This window comes from Prenolepis imparis, unplaced genomic scaffold (assembly GCF_030444845.1).
Source record: "Prenolepis imparis isolate NDT839.2.m4 unplaced genomic scaffold, iyPreImpa1.0 SCAF_11, whole genome shotgun sequence".
Classification (NCBI taxonomy): domain Eukaryota; kingdom Metazoa; phylum Arthropoda; class Insecta; order Hymenoptera; family Formicidae; genus Prenolepis; species Prenolepis imparis.
The window spans coordinates 15359184-15383560 of record NW_028141169.1 but is presented as its reverse complement, the minus strand read 5'-3'; the positions used below and the strand labels follow the sequence as shown (position 1 = coordinate 15383560).

At 44.8% G+C, this 24377-nt stretch overlaps 2 protein-coding genes across 2 annotated transcripts; both read right to left on the bottom strand.

Annotated features, from left to right (window-relative positions):
• Positions 1-227: 227 nt before the first annotated feature.
• LOC145943224 (uncharacterized) lies at positions 228-1216 on the bottom strand. The gene is made up of 2 exons (XM_083050705.1): positions 1165-1216; positions 228-1003 (listed from the first exon to the last, which is right to left on the bottom strand). Exons 1-2 carry the CDS (start codon positions 1214-1216, stop codon positions 228-230), a joined length of 828 nt encoding a protein of 275 aa, XP_082906831.1.
• Positions 1217-12013: 10797 nt separating this feature from the next.
• On the bottom strand, positions 12014-12424 carry LOC145943223 (uncharacterized). Its single transcript, XM_083050704.1, has one exon. The coding sequence runs from the start codon at positions 12422-12424 to the stop codon at positions 12014-12016; it is 411 nt and encodes a 136-aa protein (XP_082906830.1).
• Positions 12425-24377: the final 11953 nt, after the last annotated feature.

Below are 24377 nucleotides of genomic sequence, written 5' to 3'. Positions count from 1 at the left end.
CTCGCGCCCTCTCAGCCCTTCCTCGCCGGGGCACCCAGATGGGGTCGTCCCTTTCTTCGCGGGTTTTGGGGTAAGCGGCTGCCTACCCCGCCTCCCCCGTCTCTCCCGCTCCCTCTCTGCCACCTCCTTCTGCGTCATAACCTTGAAGCAGAAGGAGGAGACCGCCTTCCAATTCCTTTCATTTTCTAGCATCTGCCCAACCACGTTGCGCAGTTGCAGGTCATTCCCTATACATTGGACCAGGACTCCGCGTTCTTCTGTCCAAGCTGGGCAGAATTCCAAAGTGTGTTGCGCGGAGTCTTGGTCCTCATCGCAATGATGGCATTGCGCTCCCTTTCTATTTTATACAGGTATTCACCGAAGCATCCGTGTCCGGTGAACACCTGTGTCATGTGGAACGATGTCCCGCCGTGAGACCTATTCATCCACTCTTCCAATTTCGGTCTCACGGCCCCGACGACCCTGTGCCCCGAGTTGGTGTGGAGCACAGTTGACAGGTACTCATTGAATTTCCCTGTCATCCGTCGTCGGGCCTGGAGCCTCAAAGTGCCCTTAACCCTAGCCGTCATATGCACTCCCCACCCAAGGAGCTCGCGCTGCCGCCAGTAAACTCCAGCGTACATGTCAGCGACGAGCTCCATGGGTGACATGCCGGCCAGGGCTATGGCCGCCGCGTGCGACACGGTTCTATACCCGCGGACGACGCGAATGGCCACTCTTCGCTGGACACGCCTTAGCGTGTCCTTGATGTGCTTGGTGGCCATCGCGGCGTCCGCCCAGACTGGCGCTGCGTACAGCGCCACGGAGTTAGCCGTGTTCGCGTAGAGGCGGCGCACCCGATCATCTGGCCCTCCCAGATTTGGTAGCAGACGGCTCAACGCCGTCGCCACTTTGTCTACCTTCACCGCCAGATGATCGAAGTGATCTCTGAAGCTCCAGATTCCGTCCAGCAGGAGTCCCAGGTATTTAATGTTGGGACCCAGCTGGACGGGGACACCATCCACTTGGACATGAAAGGTTAACTATACAACCTCGCATTCGACTTGTAAAATATATCTTTATTTGCGTGCTTGTCGCTTATTGTCTAGCTCGTCGCTCTCTGACTAACCTAACCTCCGCTACCTCGCATGGCTCTCTCGCCATCTCGGCGCCCTCTATCCTCACTTCGCTTGTGTACACCCGAACGCGAGAGCGCGAGTCTTACATCTTCGGCCATTCTGCTAGTAATGAGTCCTCTCACTTAATAATAAATACATACATAGAGAAGAGAATGTAACAGAAACGAAGCAACAGAACATAAAAAAATATATATAAGTTCGCTTGGTACATATATAGAAAACAAAATATGCGTTCGCTACGTATATAAAGAAAAGAAATTATCTTTGGTTTACAATTCCATAGCTTATGCTATTTGTACCGCTCGTAGTGAGAGAAAAAAAAAAATAATAAAATTTATAAGTTTCAATTTCATAACGTAAATTACAATAGTTATATTCTAACGTTATTCATAGTATCTATTCATACTTCTCTATTTGTACTAATCATTCACAGCTTACATACTTAAGATTACAGTACTATTTAGGTATTTTCGTAGTCTATTACGGCTTGCGATCATCTGTGCCATATTCATTGATGTTGTTCGTCGTTTGCACTGATCGTTCATAATCTACGTGTCTCGCAACAATTATATAACTTATAATAATGACGATTTGTAATCTTTCACAGTTCACACTAGATGTTCGTAGTTCATGAAGTTGCATTGCAATTCGTAGTATTATGTGATCTATCATAATCTACCATCATCTATGCGGTGTCATTCGTATCTGCACTGATAGCTTATGATTCACGCGGTAGTAATCGTGATCTGTTGTAATCTGCGATTATCTGCGCAATATTTCTTGATACCATTCGTGATCTGCACTGACCGCTTACAACTCACGCAATAATTATTGTGATCTGTTGTAATCTACGATCATCGGTGCGGTATCTCAATATTATTCATAATCTGCGCTAATCGCTTACGACTCACGTAAGTACAGTTACTATCGTTTCGTGTAATTTCTTAGTCCATTCAATCGAGCTAATTCATCTATTCGAAGTCGTTCATTTTGTATCTGTTCCGCTGGCGCTTAATACTTAGTTAAAGAATTAATCGATTTTAATTAGTTTCTCGCATGTCCTTTTGCCTCGTTTCAATCGTTATTTTTTTTTTTTTTTACCTTCCTAATCACTTTCGTTGTCGTTATCGTTATCACTGTTGTCGCTAACTGGACCATTAAAATTAAGCCATGGATGTAGTTTGTCGATCGTTACTATGTTTTCGTACCGTCTGTTTCCCTTACGCGTTATAGGAGTGTCCTCCACTAGGAATCTGTCGTTCGGTAGAATTTTTACGATGCGATATGGGCCTTGAAACTTAGCTACTAATTTCTTTGATTTACCTAGTGTCGTTTTATCTGTCAGAGTCCTTTCGATTCTTACTAGATCTCCAATTTTATAGTGTGTCGGTACCTTCCTATGCCTATCGAAATTTTTCTTTGCTAACTCTTGTTGTTTTCGTACCTTCTCGCTCGCTTCGGATTTCACGTTGGATAAGTCATTTTCACTAATACGATTGTTAGTCGAGCAAATCACGTCGTTAATTATATTCTCGCATGGATTCACCAATTTACACCCGAACAACAATTCCGCGGGGCTCTTTCCTGTTGACTTATTAATTGTGGTGTTTATACTTAATTGAATCTCACCGATATATTCGTCCCATGTATTTTCTTTCTCGCCATGGCTTCGAGCGCCAAGTGCGTCTAATACGGTTCGGTTGAAGCGCTCTACCTGACCGTTTGCTCTAGGAGTAGCAACCGCGTTTAATATATGTTTTATCCCTAGCTTTAGAATAAAAGATTTGAATTTTGTACTAGTGAAGCATGTACCTCTGTTGGTGATGAGGCGGTTTGGTGCCCCGAAGTAACCAAAATGTTCTTTAAAAACTTTAATTGCCGTGCTGGTTTTCGTGTCTCTGACCGCTTTAATATTTATATACCTCGTAAACGCGTCGACTATTATCAACAGATATGCGTTACTTCTCTTACTGCGAATGAATGGACCTAAATGATCGGCGTGTAGGGTGTGGAAGGGTATTTCTATTTTTGGTATTGTATGAAGTAGACCTTCTTTGGGGCCTCCGGGAGCCTTATGATACGCACATTCTAAACAAGCTGATACGTATTTTTTTACGAATCTCCGCATCTTTGGGAACCAAAACGATTCTCGAATCCGACTTAGCATTTTTTCAAACCCAAAGTGTCCCGCATTATCGTGGTTCATCCTCACTATTTGCCATCTGACCCCTTTCGGCACTACCCATTTGATTTTACTATCGACTATTTTGTACACGTACCCCCCTTTTAGTTTGTAGTTCTTATGCACATCCGCTATGTGCTCTGTCTCTCGATCCTCCAATATCTCCTTAATTCTCCTTATCTCATCATCCACCCCTTGAACCGTTGCTATCCAATCTTTCACTTCTACATGCATCACGTCGAGAATACACCTTTCCTCGTTCGAGTCTAATTCGTCTATGGGGTTGCGACTTAGTGCATTCACATGAGCCATGCGTGAACCCGGTCTATATTCGATCTCACAGTCATACTCTTGCAATTGGATCCACCATCGCGCGACACGCGGAATAAGGTCGCGCTTGATCAACGTAGCTCGTAGTGCGTTACAGTCAGTAACTATTTTGAATTTCACCCCCAATAAATAGACGCGGAAACGTTGCAATGACGCAATTACGGCGAGTGTCTCTAAATCGAACGAATGTAACTTCTGCTCATCATCCGTCGTTTTCCGGCTATAATACGCGACAGGCCTGATCGTTCCTTCTACGCCTCGTTGCATGAGAATACCTGCGATCCCTAATTTCGACGCGTCCGTATGCAACTCTATATCGAGTTTGGCGTCGTACAACGCCATCACCGGCCGTTCTATTAGCCTCTCTTTTAAGGTGCGAAAAGCCTCCGCCTGTTCGTCCGCCCATCTCCATCCGCATTTCGTTTTTAAAAGGTCTGTAAGCGGCCGTGCTATAATGGCGAAGTTCTTCACAAATCTTCTGAAAAAGCTCGCGAGGCCTATAAATTGCCTAACTTCGTGTACATTTTTAGGAGGGGGAAAATTCTGAACAGCGGTGACCTTTCGCGTCCCGGGCCGAATACCACCCCCGCTAATTTCGAACCCTAAAAAGTCGATCTCTCTGCGAAAAAAACTACACTTGCTCAAGTTTAAAGTTAACCCGTGTTCGTTCATTATTTTCAAAACTTCTTCTAAACGTTCAAGACCTTCTTCAAACGAATGCGCCGGTATCAAAATATCGTCCATATAAACTAGGGCGAATTTGTCCTTTACCTTCGATAGTATCTTATTCATCGTCCTTTGGAAGACCGACGGCGCGTTCGCTAGTCCAAACGGCATGCGTTTATATTGATATTGACCGTCCGGAGTTACAAATGCAGTTTTGTCCTGCGATTCAGCTGCTACGGGAATTTGATAATATCCGGACGCAAGATCGAGAGTGATGAATAGGGAGTGTCCTGCTAGCATGTCTAGTTGATCATCTATCAGCGGTAAAGGATAGTGTTCTTTAACGGTTTTGCGATTTAACGCGCGATAATCGACGCATAATCGCCGTTCTCCCGTTTTCTTTCTCACTAGTAGAATCGGACTAGCATACGAAGACTTAGATTCGGTTACGATGCCCGCGTCGGTCATTTACACCATTATCCGTTCTGAATTCGACAGTCGATACAGTCGATATACGACAGGTTTGTCATCCGTCAATTTTATCTCCATTTCTACGGCGCTCGTGAAACCCAGATCCTTCAAACTGCGCGAGAAACAAGTTTTATAATTCACCAGTTCGTCTTCCGTTAATTGATCACCATAATTCAGAACCGAATCGATTTCAAAATCTTGTAATTCTAAGATTCTCACGTACTTACTTTCGCGAATCGGTAACACTCGCGTGATTAGCAACGATCTTTTTAGTTTCAACGCGTTTTCTGAAACATTCTGTATTAATAACCCGCCTATCCCATCTCGTAGTTCGTATTCACCCGGCATCAGATAATACTCGCTACCAGCTTTACCACGCAGTGAACCCCTTACATATACGTGTTTTGAATCATCGGAATCGGCGTAGACCGACACAACCGTCAGCTTCCCGGGTTGTATAATAATATCGTCCCGCACCCTCAGAGAACTTTTACTCGAAAGATCACGTTTAAACATCAACGAGTCCGTCGTCTTGATTACCACGATTCCTGGTTTCTCGGTGAAACTATGCCCTACCAACATGTCGTACTTTATCACGTCATCATCCACGATATATATTTCGACCGACTCAACGATTTCGTCAATTTCTATGGCGACTGTCGCGGAACCTATCGGCATCACCATGCTGTTACCGATGCCTCGCATCACGGGTAGATTATTCACTGACCACGTTATGCCCATATCGATCGCTCTGTTATGTCGCAACAACGTGCACTGACTGCCCAAGTCGACGTACCCTACAACGGGTCGATCATTTACCTTCGCTCTTATTATATACTTATTGTCGTTAATTTCATTTAATTTTACTAACATTACAGTCTTTTCCTTCGTATCGCTGTTTCTGTCATTAGACGGTAATCTCGGGCAATTGGTTGCTAGGTGCCCTAGCTTATTACACACGGTCCATTTAATTATTTTTTTCGTGCACTTAAAGCTGTAGTGCCCCTGTTCATTACAATTATAACAAGTGATTGTCTGAGCTACGGATTTAACCTGTTTGGGCCCATTACCTGTAGTACCGCCATTACCACTATCCACTACTACTTCAGATCGTTTGCCCTAACTACCTTTAACCCTGTCCGATTCACGCGACCGTGTTGTTGATCGACTGCAGATATCTTAGTACGTGTTCGGGTTCTTTACAATCAGCGGCTTTCGCACCTAATCGCACCGAACGATCGTCTATACCACGTAGCAAACAGTCAACCGCACGCCTACCTTCTATCTCTAGACGATTCAACAAGTTGACCTTTTCGTAAAAATAAAGTTCTAGCGATTCTCCAAACCGGGTCCTTCGCGCCAACATTTCACTCAATAACTCGGCGTAATCGTCACTGCTAGGAAATGATTCGATTAGTTTATCCTTCCACTCAGGCCACGTAAACGACATCGTCGGCAATGATTGGTACCACGTTTTTGCGACACCCACGAGTTTCGGGATCGCGTAATGCACGGTTTGGTCGCTATCCCATTTATACATTCTAGCACATTCTTCTACTTTATTCAACCAATTATGTATCGTTTGACCTTTGTTCATCGGATCGAACTCGGGTATCACGTTACCTAGCATGGGAAATTTGTTCCCCTCAGCGCGGTTACTCGCCATCGTTCTTACCAATTCGGTGAGGAAATTTCGCATGCCTCTATCGTTATTTAAACTAATTTGTCTTTTATGTTCATCAGACGACGAAGAGTCATCACCTCTGCTTACGTCGCGTCGCCGTCCATGATGTCCTCGATGACGTTTGTCACTTCCGCCGCGGCTCGAACCTCGACTGCGGACCTCGTCGTTGCTGCGGCTGCGCCGTCGGTTACGTTCACGTCCTCGATGGTGTTCGTCAGACGAATTTTCGCCGTTACCGTGCTCGTTCCTGTGCCGGCGACGACCATGACGTCGGCTTCGCTCGTTCGATTGATCTCTACGACGCTTTTCCTTCCTTCTTGGACTTCGACGTTCTCTCTCACGTTCTCGATCGCGTCGACGATTCCCCTTGTCGGGCTCATTTTTGTCGCTTCGACTCTCCATAACGTTCTTCAGTAATGTAATTACATATTACACGAGGGCTATCCCACTTCTGAGATGAAAGGTTAACAATACAACCTCGCATTCGACTTGTAAAATATATCTTTATTTGCGTGCTTGTCGCTTATTGTCTAGCTCGTCGCTCTCTGACTAACCTAACCTCCGCTGCCTCGCATGGCTCTCTCGCCATCTCGGCGCCCTCTATCCTCACTTCGCTTGTGTACATCCGAACGCGAGAGCGCGAGTCTTACAGACATGGGCCGTCGGAGGTCTTCCACGGGTTCCATCGTGGAAGAAGGCCGCCTCGGTTTTCCGAGGGGCCACTCCGAGACCCATGCCCTTTATGGCACGCACGGCACATGCCACTGCCATCTCAGCTAATGCCTTTGCTTCCCCCCAGTCTCCTCCCCCGGCCAGTATTAATGTGTCGTCTGCATAGCAGACGACCTTACTGCCGGGGGGGGAGGGCAGACCTTAGCACGCGGTCGTACGCGAGGTCCCATAGTAGGGGGCCCAATACTGACCCCTGCGGGACCCCGCAGTACACCTCCCTCTGGCAATGGGTACCGTCTTTGTTACGGTACCCCAGGCCCTACTTTGGAGGTAGGACCCTATGACCCCCACGAGATATTCAGGGACGCGATGATATTCCATCGCGTCCATGATCTTTCCCCAGGGGAGGGTGTTGAAAGCGTTGACTATGTCCAGCGACACAGTCACCAACACCCCCCCCCTCAGTTACGGACTCCACGAAGGACCGAACTTTCAGGATAGCATCCGTCGTCGATCGTCCTTCGCGGAATCCAAACTGGTCCTCGTGGAGGTCGGGCCCCACCTCTCTAAGATGCCGGGCGAGGCGGTTGGTCACTATTCTCTCCAATAGTTTTCCCGCCTCGTCCAGGATATGGGCCTGTATGCCGAGGGAGTTCCCGCAGGCCTGCCCCCCTTTGGGATGAGGACCAGATTGGCCCTCTCCCAGAATGGGGGGAAATAACCCTCTCTAAGGCACCTTGTGTACAGGTGCCGCATGAACCCGGATAGGATGTCCAGAGCAATCACCCAGACCCTGCCGGGAACGCCGTCTGGGCCGGGGGCTTTGTTTCCTCTTGCCCTCAGCCTTTTGGCGATCCCGGCAATCTCATCCCCTGTCACCTCGATGTCCTCGCTCCACCCGATGGGCCCCCTAGAATACTGGAATTCTTCGGGAGCCCTCGGGAACAGTGTTGATACTATTTCCTCGAGGACCTGAGGATCCAGGGACTCCGTCACTGAGGGCGCCCAATGTCTTAGTTTGTTCATAACTAACCTGTATGGGCGCCCCCAAGGTCTGAGTTCAGGGAGAGCAACTGCTCATCCCATGCTCCGGACTTGGCCCGCCGTATCGCCGAGCTGAGCTCGTACTTCGCATGTCTGTACAGCTCTAGCGTCTCGGCGTTGCCGCGCCTCCTGCTCCTGGTAAAGCGGCGTCTGATTTGGACTGCTTTGCGGCGGAGCTCCGCAATTTCAGCAGTCCACCAGTACGCCGCTCTGCGCGGCACGGTCTTGACTCGGGGCATGGCGATGTTACACGCATCCTCCATGATCTCCCCGAGCGAGTCCACCTGGCCATCCGCGGTATCTTCTGGCATCTCTATGCCAGGCCAGGTCGCCGAGAGAACGGCGGCCCTTAACCTTTCAACCGTCCACAGCATCGTCCGAATCGGTACGAGCAGATGTGGTTGCTGGATCGAGAGAGCTGACTCCGGATTCGACGAGACATCAACCGAGCACGTCCAAGGCCTGAAATGTAAAATAAAATATTAAATTAGCATTAAGTTAGATATTAGAATTTTAAGTTACCTACCGTTATTGACTTCAAGGCACGCACCTTGATTTATTCCTAAATAAAAAGTAAAAAGTAAAAAATATAATCAACACATAAAAATATTAATTAGCATTAAGTCAGAGATTCTAACATTGTGTTATTTATATTTTGTCATTTTGAGTTGCGTATGGTTATTGACTTTAATGTACTTACCTGTAAATAATTACCTTAGTTTATTTTGAGATAATTGATTCTATTTTATTTGGATTATTATTAGTCGGACGTTACTCACGCGAAAACGCGAGAGACACGCATGAATGAAGTGCAATCCGATAGGCTTGTAATAGTCTTAATTTGATTATAAAAAATATATATTGATTTTATTTTGACGCGTGACGAGTTATCTCCGATCTCGATATTTACGCTAAGTAATGCATGAAAGACAAACGAAGTGCAGAAGCGACGGAATCAGTAATTGAAACACGCGACAAATAGGCCAACTAATGAACCGCGAGAACGCATTTCGCGAAATGACGCCGATTGACGGGTGCGTTAGAAATAACGCACCAAGCATCGCGGAAAAGCGCATATCAACGAAGCAAACGAACGCGGAGCGTAGAAAAACCAGCATCGCGGGGAAAACGAGAAAATAAATATCATTAGATTGACGAGCGCGTGGAATAAGATTTCGAGGCGCAAGAACGAGCGAAATAGCGATTCCGGATATAACAATAAAATGTAAATATGTAAATAAATGTATTATATAGTTATAAATTAATATTAGAATAGTTAGAGCGAACCGAACACATCACGATGCCGGAGTCTCGAGCGCGGACCATGGAGAGTGCCGGAAGCGACCGCGACGCGCGATTGGCTAGCGACCGCGGAGTGGGGATCCAGGGTATAAAAGCGGACGCCGAGAGAATTCGGGGACGAGATCTTGAGGTTTCTTCGCGGAGTGAACATTCAAGCAATCCTCGGGAGAACCTAATCAAAACACGACTCGTTCAATAAGTCTCGAAACCGAGGTTCTCACGACGAGACCTAATCGCGTTATTCGACAAGTTAGCGCGAAACGCGGCATTGAGTATCTTAACGCGATAATACTTTCGATGGCGCGTAATAAAATCACGGACGCGAACGCGAGACCCTGTGAACGTGCGAGACACGTCGGAACGTAAACCCGCGAAGGTTGTAACGGCGCGAGTGAGTGTCGGCAGTTCAGTCTGTACCTGTAAAAGAGAAAAGTGTTGGTGTTAAATAAATATAAGGAAATTTGTGATACTTACCCGATTGTGTACTTACCTTATTGGATAACTACCCGCAACGATCCTGACGATTCCCACGTTGATCCTGGCATCCGGCGTTGACGACACGGCAGCTGGAAATCTGAAACAGAGAAGGAGAGTGGTGAAGCGGGAGATATCCAGGCACAATCCCGGCACGGAGAAGGAAGTATTGCGAATCCGCATATGATCACCCTACCTTGGTATTTCCACTGGTAAAAATACCTGGCGACCAGAGCACAAGGCGAAAGCATCACTCCCTGCACACCGGTAAGCGCCGCATCCTTAATAAGACGCCCGCCTGTCCGGTCACAACCTATCCGGGTCCAATTTCTTCAGGGCCCATCGCTTTTTCGGTCGCGGCTCTGCCCCCCCTTGGGGGCGGCCAAACACCCTCTGGCGGGTGACGTTGTGACCGGACAGATCACGCTTAGTTTTGTAAAGCAGAGCTTACCGATCTCCAGGTTGCAGCGCTTTCGCCATATGTCAAGGTCGCCAGGTATTTTATCCTGTTGAAATACCAAGGTTTTGATGGATGGATAGCAACTAGTGACAATTCCGGTAGGAATCCCTCTTTTCTCCAAATGCCCCTTCAGTGATGTCAATCCTTCTTCTTCTTGTTGTTACAGGTCACCGCTGGACACCCGTGGATGTGGACAACGCCTTGGACAGGACACCGACCCTGACTCACCAACCAGCTGGACTCTCAAGAATTACGAGGATATCTCCTTGGGATAGGATACTTCGTAATTGGGTAAGTGCAATAATTTCTATTACACGTCACTTAAACAGTCACTATATATTTCCTTTATTTTTTAGGTAACAAATTTTCGCTACCAGCAAAATCGCGTCACAATGCTTTCGCGGTTTCTCGCGGTTCACGATTATGCTAATTAAGCACGCAATCATCAACACTCGCCACTCGCGTTGTTATTTTCGCGATCGCGTATTCGTGTCTCGACTTGTTCAAGCGCGCTGAGATTACGTCGTATCACGCCCGATTGTTTCTCGCTCGAGTACGTGTTCTCTGTTTGAGAGTTTCCGACGAAGAATCTCTCGAGTCCCCGGAACGCCGATTCTTATACCCTAGCGCCCCACCATGTCTCCTTCGACCAATCAGCGCGCGTAGCTGTAGCGCACCAATAGCGCGTCGGGCCTCTCGTAATGGTCCGCGCTCCGGACCCTAGCCTTCGCTTTACAATTTTGCTTATAACTATTTTACAATATTTACATTGGCCTTAAATAATATTAAATGGTTATAATACATCTTCTTATATAATCTACGTAGGATTAACATAATATTATAGATGTTCAAATAATATAATAATGAGTTATATGACATTAACGAAATTATTAATCGCCTCTGCGTAATCAAAATAAATATTTATTTAGCGTTATCGCTGTCTAAGAATTATGACTCAATAAATAATATTTTAACGTCTACTGACTGAGATGAATGAAATAAAATGTATTATTGTTATTCAATCAAAATAAATATGTTTTCAGCTCTATCGCTGTATACTAAGTGAAATTGAATAAATGAGATGATCTTTTCGTTACTTCGTTATGTCTTTAATTACCGATTCGAAGATCTGTAGGAAACTTATTTATTTTTATTACAATTTATTTGTTTTATGTTTTTATTGATTTTCCAATTTATTTAACTGGGTTATAATCATGTTTATTAATCTTATTATAACTTATCGCTCTAAGCTCAATAACATTCTTAAATTATATTTTCGCACATGCAATCTTATTCTACCGATGCCGAGTCTGCCAATTAATCTCTACAAACAAAACAAATAATTGTTGGCTGATCAAAATAAAATATCGCTTATCTATCGGTGTAATCGATTTAACTGAATGTATTTGGGTTAGATAAATGTAATCCGATGTAAATATTCCGTGTCGCGTATATCTACATATTGCGGTAATTACTGACTAATTTGAACATTAAAATAATATCATTTTCGTAAGTCTAGTAATATAAAAACAAAAGTTCCAATTGATAACTTGTTTTTCGATTGTCGAATCTCGTCTATTACAAGTATTTTGTAATGTCAAGTTTTCCTCCTAGTTCCTACTTGACTCCGCTGATTTCGCGTTGAAGTCTCCCGCCACAATAATCGGACAGGGCAGCTTGCCTCTGACAAAGGCCGCTACCCCGTCCAACGACTGCTCGTATTGGGCAGAGTCCATGTTCGGGGACAAGTAAATAGCCACGACCACGATGAACCCCCACTCTACCGAGACGTAGACGGCCCCCTTCCCGATTTTGTTACAGGGAGGAGAGCCATTCATGTCCCGGCAGGTTATCGCAACCGAGCCGCCACCATTGGCCGCCCAACATGGGTGACCGTCTGGTATTCGGTACGGCTCGGATGCGATCCCCAGTCCACATTCCCACTCCAGGAGGGTTTGTATGAATAGATCCTGCGCCCCCCTGGAGTGATTTAAATTGGCCTGGAGGAGGCTGATATTCATAGTGATATTAGATCAGCCCCCTCCATGACAACTTCTCTAATTGGCTCCGGCACCGCGGAAGCCACTTTGACTGCTGTTGCTGCTGCTGCTGCCGCCTCTGCTCCTTTAGATGGAGCCCCCCTTGATCTCAACTTGCGCTGAGGCTTGGGGGGCTCCTTATCCGCCTCCGTCTCCATGCGTACCGGAGGGGACTTGTCTCTCCCGGGTCCCGTCTTCTTAGACGGCGGCGCAGCTTTAGGGCCACCGTCCTTGTTGGGGACACCGTTGCCCTCCCTAGACTTTTTCTTAAGGTGGCAACTGTCTCCCCCCACTCGGTGGTCGGCCGGTAGTCCTGATTCCGCGCAGAGGGGGCACCTGGTTTTGGCGGTGCACTCGCCGGCCTTGTGGCCCGGTGCACCGCAATTGTAACAGGCCCCCCGCCTGTCCACGGTACTTGTGCAGGCCGCCTGTACGTGTCCCCGCTGCAAGCAGCGGTGGCATTGAAGCGGCCTTGCTTTTAGGGTGTCCACCGGCGCGACCACCAATCCTATCTTTACTTTACTAATGGCGGCCACTTTATTGGCCGCCACCAGCGGGCATTGAACTCATAGAGTCCCCATAGACTTGGGGGAGAACTTTATCTCCCCCGCACTGACCTCAGAGGCTTGGCAGCCCCCGATTTTGGCGATTTCCGCCATCACTTCGTCAGCGGTGGCGGACTCGTCCAGGCCGCGAACCCTAAGTTCGCCCCTCTTGGCGGGGCGCGCGACCCGGACTCCCTCTTTGTCTTTAAGGACTTCACGGAGCTTCTTCGCAAACAGGTCCGCCTTGGCGGCTTTGTCCTGCCCTGGTATCTCATACACCAGGGCACCGGTCACCGCCCGGCGGACCTTGACGCTCCGGATTTCCATCTCCTCCAGATTTATGGCCTGGCGGGGTTGCCGGACCGTCTCTGCATACTGCCCTTCTGGGCATGTAATCGTGACGGTTGCTGTCCGTGGGGCTGTCCTCCTCCTCCCGGCGCCGGCCTTCGTGACCGCCTTCCCCTTTCCGCTCTGGTTCAGAGGGGGGGAGGCTTGCGTCTTGCCGGGCGCCTTGGGAGGATTTGCGGGCTGGGCGTTATTTGCCCGCTGTGCCCTCTTCTCCTTCCTACCAAGAACCTTCACCCAGGCTTGCCCCTGTGAAGGCGGCGGAAGGCTAGGAGGGGTCTGGTTCGAGGACGCCCCATGTTGTAGCGGCCTGCGGGTCGCTGCATTTCTTTTCCCGGCGGTGTTGGTAGCGGGTTTTGCTACCGCTGTCGCCTGGTTTTCCTTTTGTTGTTGGGCCAGTTGTCCTTTCCCCTTCTTCTTGGAGACCTCCCCCTTGTTTGGCCGCTCCAGACTCACAGCCTTGGTTGCTGTGGGTAGCGGCCCTCCTTGCGGTGGGGGGTTCTTCTTCATCTTTCCTCCCTCCGGCGGCCGTACAGGGACCGCGGACTTTGTTGCCGCAGCGTACTGCGGGCCACCGGAGGGGAGACCTTTCCCTCTTTAGGGAGGGGTTTATCCTGAGGGGCTGCCTCATTTCTCCCCAACCTGCTCCTTCGTTCTAGGAGCCCCTCTATTTTAGAGGAGAGCGCGTCGTATGCTCGACGGCTCTCCTCTGTGACAATTCCCGGCGGGTATGTCTTCCCTATTTCCTTCGCTACTCCCTTAATAGGGGGTCTTTGAGCCGGAGATTGAGGGTGGGTGTACTCCCTCTCCTCCTCCATCTCAATCTCCATGTCCTGTGTGCTAGGTATGTCCTGAATGTCGGGCATGTCCTGCACACCGGGCATGAGATTGATATAGGGTTTATTCCCCTTTGCCGCTTTCCTTGCAGCCGGTCTCGCTTCCTCTAGCTGAGATTGCGTCCTTTCGGCTGCCTGCTGTTGCGCTGTCTTAGCACCCGCCCTTTTCCCCTTCATATCGAGAATTTCTTTCTCCCTATTGCGGAGGCGGAGGTTTTCGACCATGAGTTCTCTAATTTGCTTCCTCAGAGTCTCCACCTCGTTCTCCCCTTCCACCGTTGTACTCTCTGTCTCCGCACTCGGGGCGCGTACGGAGAGGGTAAGGAGTGCCGCCTGTAATGTGCAGGCGGCCTCCCCAATTTCTTTTCTTAAGGTTCCTTTCATATTGCCGATGTTTACCGCTATTTGCTTTAAAACCGTGGCGCATTCCATGGACTGAGATGATATGTCCGGTATTGTGGCATTTCTCATCTCATCCAGGCGCTCAGCGACCTTCATTTCCAGTCGCCGCCTGGCTGTCCGTGGGAGGGGCGGAGGGGTCGAGCATCCCTCGCTCCTCCTCTTCCTCTCTCTGTTTATCCTCTTCGGCCCTGCGCGCTTATTGGCGCTCGTAATCGCCGATCGTTGCCGGCCGTCCCTGCTTCCGCTTTTTTGGAAGCGGCTCCTCCATGATCTCAGGTATGTAGTCACATATTGCGACTAGGCGCTTGGTCTTCTTCTTCTTGTAGGCCTGAAGGGCCTGGTGCTGCCTCGGCGTCCTCTCGCCTTAGACATACGGAGACCTCACGGATCTCCGTAATGCGAGGCTTTGTGCACAGAGGGCCTGGTTTGGTCCTCCGTGTCACCCCTCCTCCCTCCATCTTCTTTGTAACTTTGTTTGCGACAGATTTCATTTTATTTCTTCTCACGATCCCGCTGCGGCTCCGTCCCCCAGGGTATACCCCCACCGGCCAAGGGGTGCCCCGAAACATGACCGGCCACACCCCAAGGCCGGGCCCCAAGTTCCCCCGGGGAGGGGACATACGCCATAGGCCGGGGGGATACCACACCCCGGCCAGGCCCCGAGCCCCTTACTTCCCCATGAGGGGTTTGACTCCCCCATGGGGTTTCAGGGGTCCCGCACCTCCGACTGTGCGGGCACCGCAGCGGGTGGCGCCACCCGGGGGGGCCCCACGGACGCTTCGGACAGGGTCGCCGCTCCCCGGCCCTGCCCTACACGCCGTGGCGACCAGCCGTCCCCCCGCCGGTTAATCACTGCCGGCGAAAGGGATACACCTTCTCCTGACCGGCCAGTTCGGAAGGGGAAACGGTCCCGACCGGCCAGGAGTACATACTCTCGCCGCTGGGCCCCGCCTCGGAAACGTCCGAGCGGCCCCAGCGGCAGACCCGCGTGGCACCCTCCGGACAATGCCCCTTGGGTAACCCCTCCGGGCAAAGCCCCTCGGGTAACCACGCGTGGCCTACTCCGCCGCCCCGGCCCGAGCTCGGAATATGTCCGAGTGGCCCGGGAACGGCACCCCCAGGGACGCTGGGACGGGGACCCAGGCTACCCAGTCTGGAGACCCCTAACCAGCACCCTGGGGCTCTACTCTCGTCGCCGGGCCCCGCCTCGGAAACGTCCGAGCGGCCCCGGCGACTGACCGCCGTGGCTCCCTCCGGGCAATGCCCCTCGGGTAGTCACGGCTGGTCCCCTCCCCCTGCGGCCCCGCACAAAAAGCCCCACCCGAAGACCCCGGGGGGAACACCCCCGGGAATAACCCCAGAAAATATCCTCCTCAGAGACACGGAATAGCACCCCGGCGGCCGAGGCCGCAGACTGCATGGCGGGTGGGCAAGCGCCGAAGCGCCGTGCAATGCCCTCTCCTAACGGTGCCATGCCACCGGGCGTTTGAATTCCGGGTCGCCATCCCTTACCACCTACGAGCCAAGGCTCTGACGGGGAAGTGGGCCCCGTTTCCCCAGACCGTGAGAAGACTCCCACGGTCCAGGAGAAACCCCCGGAAACTGGGGGAAGCCCCCCCCAACCGGGGGAGGCAGGTGTGCCTCAAGATATGAGGCACTGTCCGCTCTTGGCACCCCTCGCAAGGCTATCCCCTTGCGAAGGGTGAGCTCCCCCACCACGCCAAGGTGGCGGACAACGGGGGAGAACGTTTGGTACCCCTATGGGATCACCTTTATCTCCGATTGTTGACGACATGTATTGCAAGATTTGGAGGTGAGAGCTTTAGCGGCGTTGGCTTTTACTCCTCCTTTGTATATTAGGTACGTGGATGACGTAGCTATGATGGCTCCCTCCTTCGGCATCGATGAAACTCTGAGAGTCTTTAATTCGTTTCACCCCAGACTCCAATTTACGGTCGAAATTGAAAGTGAAAATGGGCTGAATTTTCTGGATGTCACCATCATCACAAAAAATAATCGATTGTTTTCTGACTGGTTCCATAAGCCGACCTTCTCAGGCAGATACCTGAATTACCTCTCACAACACCCATTGTGTCAAAAGAGGGGCACGATAATAGGTTTAATTGATAGAGGTTTTCTATTGTCACATCCTGTTTCACAAAAAAATGTTAACCTCATTATCGATATTTTAATTGACAACAATTACCCGGTGGACTTTATATTTCAGACTCTACATGACCGTTTGAAATTTTTAATTTCTAATTCTGATAACACTAAATGCATCTCCTATAATAGGACTGAGGACGATAATGTCAAGTTTTTTACTGTTCCATATGTGCCGCTCATTTCCAATAGCTTTAAGAGCATAACGAGAGATCTCGATGTCAGACTTTCTTACGCCAGTCTAAATAAATTACGTCGTTTCATCAAAGTGCAGAAAGACCCTCTACCGAAACTTTCGTCGGGTAGTGTTGTATACAAAATAGATTGTAATGATTGCGATGCTTCGTATGTCGGTCAAACGCGTAGAAGATTGCAAACGCGAGTAAGCGAACACCGAAATCATATACGCAGAAATACGTCAAATCATTCCGTCATCACTGACCATAGACTGCATTTCAACCATGACTTCAGATGGGACGATGTGAAGATTCTCGATAACGAACCCATTTTAAACAAGCGCTTGATTTCTGAGATGCTGTTTATAAAGAGACAAAGAAACAGCTTGAATTTACAAACGGATACAGAGTGCCTACATGAAGCCTATATTACCGCAATAAACAGACTCACGCCAGTTTGACTTTCGAGCTCGCTATGTTTTGATTACACGGCTCTCCGAATATCATCTATTGCCCGGTTCTCTTTAAAATTTGATACACTTGGTCGATTTTCATGTGCGCTGTCTGTATCTTTCTGACCCTGAAGTTTAAGTTTATTCGATTTCTATTAATAGTTCTGACCATTGTGATAATGTTATTTCTGACGCATCGACGTATCATCGTAATGTGAGTTCATGGTACTTATTGTGAAAAAATTGTCTTTTGGAGGCTTGTATCACTCCACACATCTAATAACTTTTTAGACAAGCATATGCGATATAGCGGCATATCCAGAGTTTTTAAAAGGCGACGCATGAGTTCGACGATCTTACCCCTCCGCGGTCTACCAACCCGGGAGAGACATGCTACGGACGAGACTCTCGCAATTTTTACCGACGGACTTTCGCCGCTTCCGTTTTTTATTGTTACTTGCGTTTAGTATGTGTGGCGGTATACGCCACACGAAGCGCGGCGGCGCGTAGTTCCGCCGCCGCCGCTACGCGGCGCGCACCCGCGAAAGAAATCAGTAAGCCAAAGGCGCGTGGGCGGCTATATACGCCGCGCGCGCCTAGTGCCTGGCGCCTCCGCTAGGCGTCGCACGCCGACTTTGCTTTCCCGAAGGCAAGATTCTCGCCGACGGGAATATAAGCAAGACCCCCTGCGGAGTTAGCACGATTTTTCTTCAGTGCAGTTACGCTCACAGAAGAAAAGTAACCACTTCATAAGACGCTCCGCGCCACAATTCCGGCGCTCCACGCCCCGGCGTTAAACGCCACCGCTCCGGCGCTAAACGCCCCAACCAGAAGAAAGCCGATTCCGACGCCAAGCGCCCGAGGACATCGTCCTCAAAGCCGCCGAGACGCAGACCTTCGTCCCTCCAGAGGCGACCCAGGTGGATCAGTGGACGCAGACAAGAAAACGCGGGGGGGAGGGGGGCAACGTAAATACGTGCCCCTTGACTACTTGCTACACACACTCCAGCCCACATGTAAATAATGTAAATATACCATGTGTTAAACGAAATTGTGAGTTCCGTTACTGCGCAAATTCCCGCATCCAAATACCTCAATATCCTATCTTGCGAGCGTTAAATAATAAGTAGCTTAAGTCCTACAGTATGTAATGTTAAGTTCATTTTGTCTGGTTAATTTGTAGCGCTGAGAATGATCCCAAAAAGGTATCGAAACGTTCGCAATATTAATTTGATTTTATAATTCTAATTTTAGTTTTATTTTTATTATTAATTTTATTTCTTATGTCCATCTAATAAATCTCATGTTAATATCTTAGTTTAACTTTTCATTGCGTTGGGTTCCTATGGCCATGTTATTATTACAATTTTTTTATAATTATTATAATTATAATAAATATATATATATTATTATTTTTTATTAATTATTATAATATAAAAAGTAAAATAAGCAAAAATATATGCACTTATAGCTAAAATATGCAAAAATAAGTACTTACGACTAAAATATGCAAAAATATGCTGTTACATATAGGGTTTAAAATGCATAGTTTCTTCCGAAATAAATTTATATGTAATCTATTTCTTTATTAATCAAATTAAAAAAAATATGCTCTAACATATTGTGGTTGCCCTAGTGATTAGTAATATTAAGATAAACATTTTGCAATGGAATTGTCGTTCTTTTCAGAGACGTTTACCGGAGCTACATTTTCTATTAAGTGAACACCAAATTAATATTGCCATGTTATGCGAGACTCGTTTGAACGAGGATTGGCATCCAACAATTGATAACTATTCACTTATCTCCAAAGACCGTAATCGTAGAGGAGGCGGTGTCGCTCTTTTGGTTGACAAATCATTTCGAGTGTCTACGATTCGAGATGCGCAATTGGAACAAGTGTGCGCTCGCAATGAGATAGAGGCGTTGTTTTGTAAAGTTTGGATTGGACCAAATATGCATCTTTATGTGTACTCTTTATAGTCCTTCTCGTAGCGGAGATCACGGAACCACTGAAGCCTGGGGCGTGGCAGGAAATCTTATAGTTTTGTGCGGGATTTGATCCGATAATTATATGTGGTAATGTCAACGGTAAAAGTCCCCTTTGATCTTTTCGCTCTCAACGGCGAGGGGGGGAAGATAGAACAGGCAATTACAAATTCAAATCTCATGTGCATTAATGATGGTTCAATTACATGGTCTTCGGTAGATATGTCTTCACAATCGGCTTTAGATATCACAATTGTATCTCCTTCGATTGGCAATAAATGTTCTTGGTGTGTCTTTGAGGATAACCATAGTAGTGATCATTTATATTCAATAATCACCAACATAAATAATATGACTACCGACATCTCGTTCGGAAGACCTTTCTTCTCAATTTCAAAAATATGGATAAAGTTGGAATACAGAAATTGTGCTGAAATTGTAAATAATTTTTCGTTGCGTATGTCCGATATCGATGTTACCTACGCAAACCTGATTACCAACATACATAATGCTCTTGTACTCTCTGGAGCTGTTAGACACAACAATAGTAAACATCTACGTAAGACTCCAGCCTCATGGTGAAATAACGAATGTTACGATTTCATAAAAAATAAGAGTTATTGCTTTACACAGTGTAAGTCACATCCAAACATAAAAAATTTACATCGTTATATCACGGCGAGCAAACAAATTAATAAAATCTTCAAGAAAAAAAAATGAGATGAATTCAGAGAATTTTGCTTTTCTCTTAATTTAAATACTCTGATAACCAAGGTTTGAAGATGCGTTCGCTCTTTTTCTAGAGCTAGGGGTAACTTTACTCTTTTTTTCTGAACAGAAATTCAACGAAGCTTTTGGGAAGATTGCTCCTTTAAACGATGCACGTATTAATGTCGACTTGGACTCTATACGAAACATCCCTTTTCAACGGGACCAACTGGATCAGTTTTTTATGTTACACTCTTTTTCGAAAGTCGAATATAAAATAGTTGTCTCTTTTCTCAAACTAAATTCGTCTCCTGATCCAGATCTAATTTCTAATAGGATAATTAAACAATTTCCAGCTGAATTACATTTCTTAATTAGGCTGTTTATTTAATTGTTTCACAAAAACAAATTTCCTAATAAATGGAATGTACAGTCGGCAGCAATGAGGTTGCGACACTTTTTTTTGAATGAATTTATGAACGCGCACTCAAGTTCAGGATGCGAATGACTGTCATATGGTCATGCGCGATGAGCGATCACGACGTTATCAATTTGCGTATACAATGTGTAACATAAATTTAAATGCCGCGCGCGGATAATTCATATAATAAACATTAAATTCAACACAAAAATATAATATCAGTAGAGCACATTACAAGAAATATTAAATTAACCTGTTTTGTATCTAGCAATATGTATTATCAATAGAGATAAAGTATCGTATTTATATTATATCATAAATATAAAAGTAGTATAAAAAGAATGAAAAAAAAGAAAAATTCGTTAATCAAAAATTAAATTAATTCGATATATAATTTTATATTTATATATTCTTCTATTACATTACATATTACATATTATTATATGTATATTTACATCAGTTTAAACGTATATTATACTAATAATAAATTTAACAATGAAAAGTAACGTTAACGATTAATAAATTATGAAACTAAAATAATAAAAACAATTCCGTGAACAACAAATTTTGGCAAATCTTAAACATTTTTAATTATTATGTACATTTTTAATTATTAAAAACGGGTAACGCTTCCCTTATTCTCGATTACTGCAGTTAATTTTTGGGGCATAGACGCTATTAATATACGCTTGTAATATTTCTTTTTCGGCAAGGATATGATGAAAATATCCATTTTCCCCGAGCCTGCGCCGTATAGTGTCCCATGAACATGCCAATCCATCATCAGCTTTTATCTGTAAGATATTAAAATATTGTTTAAATATAAAAATCTTATATATTACAAGTTTTATTACATATTATATTACATATTTGTATTGCCTTAGAATGCCTTGATTTTTTAAAATTAAAAATTACTCTAAATAATACAACAATTTTACAATACAAATCATTAAATAAATTTAATATTTTATTTCTAAATTGAGTTGATAAAATAATAGAAAAATTACTTTTTTTGATGACTGAAAGCCATTCATCCTAATTGAATTTACAATGATCTCCTCTTGCTCTCTTGTTGTGCATTTTTTTGATCCAAAAACCGCAAGAAAAAAGAGGTGAAATAATTGCATATGCTAATGTGGGATTGAGTCCGACGGAAATATCAAGATTATGCAATGTCCACGTAAGATATACATTATATATTCATTATATATTATATTATTAATCAAGATAGGGTTAGATAATAATTAGTTAAGTAGTTAAAAAAGTTAAATAATAAAATTAAAAAGTTAATAATACTTTTGACTTAACTTATAGTTAATTTTAAATGAATAAATTTTTAAAACATTCATTGAATTAAAAAAATCGTTTATAAAATGTTGAACTTTTTTGTTAGTCATAAAATTTATTTTTTGACTTTAATAATATGTATTTTATTATAGAGAGCGTATATAGAATTGTGAAAAAAAAAAGAAGAGGAAGGCCATGTAGATCCAGGGCCATATCTTGGATCAAAAAAATGCACAACAAGAGAGCAAGAGGAGATCATTGTAAATTCAATTAAGATGAATGGCTTTCAGTCATCAAAAAAAGTAATTTTTCTATTATTTTATCAACTCAATTTAGAAATAAAATATTAAATTTATTTAATGATTTGTATTGTAAAATTGTTGTTATTTTGAGTAATTTTTTAATTTTAAAAAATCATGGCATTCTAAGGCAATACAAATATGTAATATAATATGTAAACTTGTAATATTGTATAAGATTTTTATATTTAAACAATATTCTAATATCTTACAGATAAAAGCTGATAATGGATTGGCATGTTCATGGGACACTATACGGCGCAGGCTAAGAGAAAACGGATATTTCCCTGCCGAAAAAGAAATATTGCAAGCGAATCATAAGGAGCAACGGATAGGTTTCGCGTTAGAGCATGTAGGCTGGAATGACGAATGGAATATAACGATTTTTTCGGATGAAAAAGTGTTTAGTACGGATGAGAACGGAAAAGTAACATTATGGAGAATGAAAGGAACAAGGTATGCCGAGGAAAATGTTCGTTTCCGTCAACGATTTGGACGCATCACATTGGGATTTTGGGGATGTATGTCTTCACATGGCCCTGGACCACTGGTTCAGACCACACCGCATATGAACAGCGAGGAATACATCCACATATTATCCGATGTGATACTGCCATATATTGCGAAAACATTTCCCGGCATACCTTACGTAAATTTCATTCAGGATAATTCAGGGGTCCATCGAGCGAGAGCTGTCCAGAATTGGCTGGCCGCACAACCCAACCTTAGGACGTTGAACTGGCCAGCCAAGTCCCCGGACATGAATGTCATTGAAAATCTTTGGGGCATAATAGTTCAAAATTGGAACTCTCGAATTCAGCGAACGCGTGAGACACTTGCGCAACATGTTTTCGATCAATACTGATCGAATAACTAATCAAAATAAAAATTAATGAATAAATAAATATATAAATAATAATATGAATTAATATATGAATTAAAATATGAATATATGAATATATGAATGAATATATAAATTAAAGCAATAAATGGGTATAAATGATTATTATATAAGTTTATTTTAATATGTTAAAAAAATAATCTTTGAAAGTAAAATAAAAGTAATTTTCGATCTTTTTTGATTTTATGCATCAATCTTTGAGCCAAGAAATATATTTTATGTATTACTAGAAAGAAGAAAGAAATAGAAAAACTTGTACAAAAATCATTTTTTTAAAGAATTGACACAGATGAGTGTTATAAGTCAAAAATTGGCTAAATTAATAAAAGACCATTTTACCAAAAAAATCGATTTCACGAAGAAGTTAATGGTGAACCAATTTGATCCAACGCTTAAACATTAGCTTATTATTAGCCTATTAACATATATAAAATTCAAAATGGTTCATCATTAACTTTGAGAGATATATTTATTAATGTAGTGAAAAATGGGGGAAAAAGGCAAGAAATCGTCAAATTAGTCAACTTTGAGGCCTCAAAACAAATAATTTTATTGATTTTCGATAAAAATAAGTAACTAAGTACATATCTTCTACTTTCTAAATACAATAATAAAAAATTTTTTAAATAATTTTCTTCTGAATAAAGAAGCCGAAAAACACGCTTATCTACCCACATCCTTTACTCAATACATTAAAATAACTAATAATCGTGATCTGATTAGTCATACGACTGGGCTTGTACTTGTCACGTCCCGGTGACTTTTCTTATTATATATTGGACTCTCTATTTGATTTATAGGGCAACCTGCATGCACCGGTTATACCCTAGGGACGCCGAGAGCTTGAACGGACTTTTACGGATCTAGGGATATGTAAGGAAAGGTGATTGCTAGTTCACAGGGATAACTGTTGTAATAATGATTTATTTAGGTTCTAACTTACCGAATGATGCTTGGTTGATTGGTGTGCGTTTAAACTGTCGCTTCTCCTTCAGGACCTCGGTCTCGGGATGCGGATGGTTAAGTAAACGCGTACACTGATTTTAATAAGCACTCAACTTATTTATTCAAGAATTTATGTCCAAAGGTATGGACGGGTACAATCAGACTTAGTTTAAGTACAATTAGTATGGCAAAACGAATATACGGTCCGAGGACTAACGAGCTTGACGAAATGAATAGAAGTGTCGCAGGGCGCAAAATTCACGGCTTATATACCCCTTGGCATGTCCGGTCCGTGTGCAAATCGCGCTTGATTCTTCGATCCGACGAATCTTTTCTAAGAATCCTACTTATCTCTCGGAGGAGGTGGTACGACGAAGAATAAGATATGATCTTTAACAATGCCCAGACAGAGAACCCTTGCGATACTTTTGCAAAATGCATAAAAATCCGATTCGTGATTACAAGT

Bases quoted from the DNA above. Each gene is read 5' to 3' on its own strand.
- LOC145943224 (XM_083050705.1), bottom strand. From the start codon at position 1,216: ATGGCCGAAGATGTAAGACTCGCGCTCTCGCGTTCGGGTGTACACAAG. The intron at 1,004-1,164 runs GTGAGGATAGAG...TTCATGTCCAAG, and splicing joins TTCGGGTGTACACAAGCGAA to TGGATGGTGTCCCCGTCCAG.
- LOC145943223 (XM_083050704.1), bottom strand. From the start codon at position 12,424: ATGAATATCAGCCTCCTCCAGGCCAATTTAAATCACTCCAGGGGGGCG.